At 38.0% G+C, this 7,095-nt stretch overlaps 1 protein-coding gene across 1 annotated transcript in view; it reads left to right on the forward strand.

Moving 5' to 3' along the window:
* The window catches only part of PTCH1 (patched 1), a gene marked incomplete at its 3' end in the record, with an annotated part of 62,202 nt that extends 56,474 nt beyond the window's left edge, over positions 1-5,728 (forward strand). Inside the window, exons 21-23 of the mRNA XM_079548794.1 lie at positions 2,465-2,564; positions 3,912-4,166; positions 5,201-5,728. Of these exons, the coding sequence (XP_079404920.1) occupies positions 2,465-2,564; positions 3,912-4,166; positions 5,201-5,728 (883 nt within the window). The remainder of the gene's footprint in view (positions 1-2,464; positions 2,565-3,911; positions 4,167-5,200) is intronic.
* Between the last annotated feature and the right edge of the window lie 1,367 nt (positions 5,729-7,095).

The following is a 7,095-nucleotide window of genomic DNA, read 5'->3' on the forward strand; positions in this document are numbered from 1 at the left end:
AAGCTCTTGTTTGGAGCTGGGGAACCATAAGCATGACCACAGAACTTCATATTAAATTTTTGTAAAGAAAAGCCTGATGGCTCTTCTGTTTTAGAACTACAGGTGAACTGTTTCTTGTGGATTTAATTAAGAATGTGAATTTGTCAAATATGAGAGGAGAGCACGTTTTGGGGAATTTGAGAAGTGCAGTGAAATAGATTGCAATCTATTCCAAATAGCTCTGTAAAATCTTAGCAGCAGCACATGCTCTTTTTGACAAACTGCAGCATGCAAAAAAACACAAGCCGTAAACTGGGTTGAGGCAAATAAAAGTTCTCTGGAAGGTAACTTAACCACTCAGGTAGATGTAAGCTGGATAGATAACTAGACTTCATTGACATCCACATAACAACAGCAGCAAAATGTCAGAGGCAGAATCTGGGAGAATGGTTGTTGAATCTTACAAAGATTTTTTTATTTATATTTGTAAGATCTGAAGACAGCAAGATGGTAGGAAGCTTTCTGTTGGACCTCATGAAACCTTCATGGAGATGATTATTACTTGGATACTGCATCTCCGGGGATAGAATTTATTTATTTATCTATCTATCTATTTATTTATTTAGAGAACAGGATCTTTTTGTTTTGTTTTTTTGATGTTGAAGAAATAAGGTAGAATTGTTCTTTTAGGACCTGATCTTGTGAGAGATGGAATGCTTGACTTACACATTTAACCTAAAACTGCAGGGGTACATTGGTCTTCTACTTTCAAATTTAACAAGCTAGATTTTGACAAGCATATTTTTGTGTCATAGCAAATAAATGATTGTGGCAGCCCTTCACACCAAATTTGGATTAGATATTCTCTTCGTGTATAAAATGAGCCTTTCAACTTTTCAACTTACATTATTTTACTCTTTTTGGCCATCAGTTTCTCATTTTCTAGCACAATCTGACTTTAGTTGGCCTATTTTAATAATACAGTAATATAAACTATCAGAGCCGAAGTATTGTTATGCTGGGTGAAGAAGGTTCCAAACTTCCGGAAAGGGATGGATTAATCCAACAGTGTGGAAGATTAAGTAAATTAACAGACATTGTATACTCTGAGTGGTCAGAGCTAAAATCCTCCTGTTTATCCTAGTGTTAGATGGATGAGATGCAAATGTTTTTAATGTCTGTTGTTGATTTCTGTCACAGTATAACGTACTGATGGTTTATGTTAATGGAGTAGATTGGTTTGCTGATTTTTGCTAATGTAGATCAGAAATTCCAAAATGTTTACAATAGCAGGGTATTTGTAGTTTTACAGGAGTCTGAAATATTTGATCAGATGTGGAAATAGGGGGGCAGTAAAGTTTGTTGCCAGCTAGACAATGTAATCAGCAGACCCATTAGTAGCAAACTTGCCCTCGGTTCTTACCCTACTCCTTCTCCTCGAGGAATTTACCAAGACCGGATCCTTGAAATCATTAGTTATAACACAGCCTTAAGTTTAGTCTGAGCCCCAGCTGTGCCGAATACCAGCTAGCAAGGCTTTCCTTTTACTGACAGGTTTACCTTGGTATTCATGAAGGATCCCAGACCTTAGCCCTCAACGATGGGAAAGGACAACTACTTGTGCATTTTCTTCTTCTTCCATAGTACTTCAGCCTTTATGTTTGAATTGGCTGACGCAAAACAAAAGTATTCAGAGATGCTAAATTGTTCAACAAAAGGTTAGCCTGCAGTGCAGCTCTGCCATTGTGAAGTGCTCTTACTCAGTACAATGCTGAAGCTTGCTATAGAATGGGCAGCATTTTCTTTGCAGAAAGTGGGTTTCTGTATTGTAAGAAGGTTGCAATTTGAGCTGTTTGGTAAAACTGGAACTCACAGAATTCTAGGCGGAAAGTTGTGATTAATGAACAGCAAGGGAAAGCCTTACCTGATACACTAGAGATTTAATTAGAGATTCTGCTGTAAGATGCAGAAGCATTTCACAGTGGATTAGCTGCTGCAAGAAGAGTTCTTTTCCTTCTAGGCTAAATTGTTTAAATTCTACACCCTTCACTTCATTTGTTTGCTTCTGCTGGGTTTTCACTAATGGGGGCCCCTTTTCATTGTATTTGTGCTTTCAGTTCATTCAGCTATTCACTGCACATTCCATATTTTTGTGTTTGTGTAACACATTCATAAATAACATTGCAAACTTCCAGATTCTGAGAAATTAACAAATGTAATTTTTTTCTTTCCTTTATGAACTGACACTTTGAATTGTGGAATGCAGCTTGTCTAATCTAAAAGTTAAAACAAAACAAAAGAAAACCACAACTCTATGTCTGTACAGGGAAAATGATATAATTATTTAGTACAATATGAAAAATACTTGAGATTCAATTTAATGTATGTATTATCCTAATATATTTAGGAGTAGTTCGTAATCTCTTGTTACTAACTAACAAGTGGCTCCTCTCTCCTTTTCCCAATCCCATAAACCTCACTTCAGGTATTTCTTTGCTGTTTTGGCAATCTTAACCATTCTGGGAGTTCTCAATGGATTGGTGCTGCTTCCTGTTCTTCTTTCATTCTTTGGACCATACCCTGAGGTCAGTAAAACTAACAGTGATCAAAAGAAATAACAGTATTGTCTTTGCACCCACACCTTCCAGATCCCCTCCTCTTTTCTATAAACATTTTAATTTTTATATTTTCCTGGATTTTTAAATGTTTAAAGTACTTACTCTGTTTTTATTTAAAACCTGTATTAAATTTGCTGTAGTTATATATTTATTTGATATTCTTCTACTTGTATTTTTAAATTATGGGTTTTCTTTTAATAATCATTGTTTCAGAGGCTGAAGCAAGCTAGGTACAAATGTAGTTTTAAGCACACTTTTCAAAGCATGCTGTTAGTACAAACTAGTCTGTAAAATTAGACTTTTCCCCAGTATTTTACAAAAAGCAATTCCTTTTGTATGTATACCTTCTCCTTTCTTACCTCACTGCTTCTATTGCATTCCTCAAAATATTTAACTGTGAAGACCACCAGGAAGGCCTGTGCAGGCCAACATACACCAGTTGGTGGTCCACAGACCACACCTTTATAACCATGACCAGAAGTCTGCCAAAAGGCTCCCCTGTCCCTGCGATATGTTCTTGGCTCAAGGAAGGTTCTTAACAGGCTGAAGGTTTCACTTAAATGTCAATGATTTTACCGTTTGAAGCCCGAATCCAGAAAAAACAAAGAAACAAAAAAAACCCAATTCATATATTGACTGTTCATTACCTACACTGTGCTTAACACAATTATGGTGTTACTTATAGAAGGCATTATTATGCATTAGTAAAAGTATGCTATGTTTCACAGGCCTGTGTATGAGTGTTTATGAAAAGTGGTACACAATTTAGGTGTGTAGCAGTAGTAACACTTGAGGTGTTTGTCTTATATTAGTAAAACATTTTTGACAATAGTGTGACATCTCTTCTTCATAACAGATTGTTGGTTCCTTATTCAAACAGTGTATACATACATGTTAATACAATTGTGTTAATATTATTTATGTATTTGTCTCTGTTTACAGATAGCCACTAAACTGTACTATACATATGTGTTCAATTTATGAAATCACTCTTAATATATTCTGAAGGGGGAGGGAAGCCCACATATTATTTATATATCTGTAAGTGCAAGTGCATTTGCATGTACATATAAATGCTGAAATAATACCTAGAAAAATCTCTGTAATTGTTTTCACACACATATCCGCAAAAGGAGATCTTGTCTTTCTTTCATGCATTTTCTTCAGTTTAGTAGAAATATTCAACGGGAGTCAGATGCATTGAAGAGTATGCTTAGCAGAGGAACATTCGTATAAAGCATTACTGATTAAAAGGGTAATGTTAATTGCATGTTACTGAATACTTGTAATTATAGTTAGCATTGTCATCATCAGGTTTCTCCAGCCAATGGTCGAAACACATTGCCTACACCATCTCCTGAGCCACCTCCCAGTATTGTGAGGTTTGCACGGCCACCTGGGCACACAAATAATGGATCAGATTCCTCTGATTCAGAGTACAGCTCTCAAACCACAGTGTCAGGCATCAGTGAAGAGCTCCATCATTATGAGGCCACCCAAGCCCCTGCAGTACCAGTCCATCAAGTAGTAGTGGAAGCCACTGAGAATCCTGTCTTTGCAAGATCCACTGTAAGTATCTCACATGTTGACTGCTGGAAGGGCAAGAATGTTTGATAATTTTTATTTAAACCTGGTTTTTTTGGAAGACTGTTTCATGTTTCTAGCTAATTATATTTCATGACTTTGTGCCAAAACTTAGAGCACATGTAAACAGAGGATGAAGACTTTTTTTGATAATCAAGTTGTGTATGAGATGCTGGTTCAAAAGTGAAATCTTTGGCATGTATACTTGCTATTTCATCATACTGGCAGCCACCACAGGAGAGAAATCTCAGTCTGTTTGATGACTGTCCTACATGACCTATTAGACGGAGAGTCAGGAGTGATTAAGAGATTCAGACCTCTTCCATATAGCCCCTTCTGTATCACCATCTCACATATCTCTTTTTGACTGCAAACTTTGGGGAGAAAGATTCATAGAGTCCAGAAGAAAAATCCAAATCTTGTGCCTGTTGCATCTTGCTAGTGGGTTGGCATAACTGCAGTTTCAAAGGGAAGTGAAAAAACTCTTGTCTCCTACCCCTGCTGATGCTGCATGCTGAGCAGCAATGTGGATCTGTTTTTGTTCAGCAGAGGCCTAGAAATAGGTACAAGCAGAGCCACATTTGAAGTTAGTCACGGTTTATTGACTGATGTGGCTGCTGTGCTTCACGCTTTTTACAGAAATCAGAAAACAGATTCCTACAGTCTATACAAACTACCCTACCAACATCCTATGTATATAGCCTGCATGGAATAGAGGCTTTTCCAAATGCCTGCAGTTCTGCTTGCTGAATCACTTAAGATGAAGTGCTTGTTATCCATCCTTTTGAAAATGTGGTCCAGCATATTGGAGGCTTATAATATTTTCAGCTATTGCATTTTTGTGATGTTACATTTTCCAGGTTCTTATAACTTCACACAAAAACTGTTTGGAAAAATCAACAGTTATAAGACTACAGAATATTATCTTTGTAGAGTCAGAGCCTAGGATAAAATGTAGGAGAGCATAGTATTCATTGTCCTTGCTATGGCAGAGGTGTAACTGTGCATCTGTCTTTCAGGTGGTACAGCCAGAGTCAAGGCATCAGTCAAGTCCCAGATTGCAATCAATTCCAGAGACCGGCACGCAGCAAGTGTGGCGTCAGGGCAGACAACCCAAGCGGGAAGTGAGGGAAGGACTGCGACCACCTCCTTACCGCCCTCGCAGGGATGCTTTTGAAATTTCTACTGAAGGGCATTCAGGACCTAGCAATAAGGATCGCTTGAGCCACAAGGCTCGTTCTCATAACATGAGAAGCCCAGCATTTGGTGCCATGGGTGTTTCAGGATCAGCCTACTGCCAGCCTATCACTACTGTGACTGCCTCAGCTTCAGTGACTGTTGCTGTTCACCCTGCTGTGCACAGCCACAACTCTCGCGGGGGGAGTTTTCCATCCTGTGAAGGACACCATGAAGACAACCATGGGATGTTTGAGGACCCCCATGTGCCTTTTAATGTGCGGTGTGAAAGAAGAAATTCTAAAGTAGAAGTTATAGAGCTTCAGGATGTCGAATGTGAGGAGAGGACAGCTAGTAAAAGCTCAGAATAAGGTGAGCCTTTCTTTCTGATCTATGAAATTTATTTGTGTCAGGCAATGGTGCAAAAGAAAGAGACAAAAATTTATTTGGAAGACTTTAGATAAGTTTGGTTCTCGCCTCTTCATCATCAGTCTGCTGACAATGAACACATTTCATTTTGCACTAGATAACATTGCACATTACAGCACTAGCAATGTATGGGTTGTCCATAAATGAACTATTTCCAAGCACTTTGCAAAGTGAATGCATATGGTGTATCAGTTTACTACATGGGGAAGGTGAAGCACATTGTGTTATGTGTTCTGAGCTTTGTGATTGCATTTACTGTTGATGGATTCTGTCCTCTGATGACTGAATGACATAGTCTAGGAGAGCGTAAAATTGCCAACTACTTTATGAGTCATCTTCTAAAGAAAATTAAGTGAAAATTCATTGTCGTGAGGACTGAATCCATTGAGGTGATGGATTGAATGAGAGGGGAAGGCCTCACCTTGCCCAGTACTCTGCTGAGCTGTGGGGCATCCCCTACCCAGCCTGTTCACAGCTTGGAGGAGTCCTTGGGCCAAGGAAGATACAAAGCTTCTTTCTAAGCATCTCAATTTGCAAATAATGCACAAATAGTCCTGAATGCCTTTAGCCTCACAGTCTAGAAGTATTGTGGGTAGTAGTATTGAATAAAGAAATACTTGGGGTCAGCTTTTACTAGTTTGACTGCAATCTAAGTTTCAGCTGTACACAGTGTCTGTTACAGCTTATCACTCCCTGAAGCAGTCATTAGTTTTGACTGAATTTGTGGCAGGAATCAGAAGCTGGGTGCTCACAAATGAAAGCATCTGCTTTTGGTCTTTCTTTACCAGGAAGTTCATGACTGGTGTGAAAGAAAAGTGCACATTTCCTGACTGCTAACTGTAATCATAAGAATGATTACAGAAGCAAGTCTTAGATTAACTTGATTTGTTTGGTTTCTTGAGCTGTAATAAATGTTTATTTGTTGTTGTTGTTTTTTTTTCTTTCATTTTTAAAGGATAGTAACTGAAGGAAGAGGAGGCCAAAGATTGAAAACTGTATTTCCAGAACTGCTTGAAGAGAACTGCCCGATATTGTAAAAAAGGACATGCTGCATCAGGACAACAGTTTACTGTTACTGTAACCTATTGTATTATTTTGTTAAATATGTCTTTAAGTATTTAAAAGATGTACACATATGTAATATACAAGAAAACAGTGTAAAGTAGTATAATCTGGAGTCATTTGGCTTCAGAGTGGGGACATTATCATTTGTGCTCTGAACTTATTGTACATTGATCTCTGTGCCACAACTAAGCTTAATCTAGTTCTAAATTTCAGCATAAGTTGCTGCTGCTTAAATATTGTATAA

Source organism: Tetrao urogallus (genome assembly GCF_951394365.1).
Source record: "Tetrao urogallus genome assembly, chromosome: Z".
Taxonomy (NCBI): Eukaryota; Metazoa; Chordata; class Aves; order Galliformes; family Phasianidae; genus Tetrao; species Tetrao urogallus.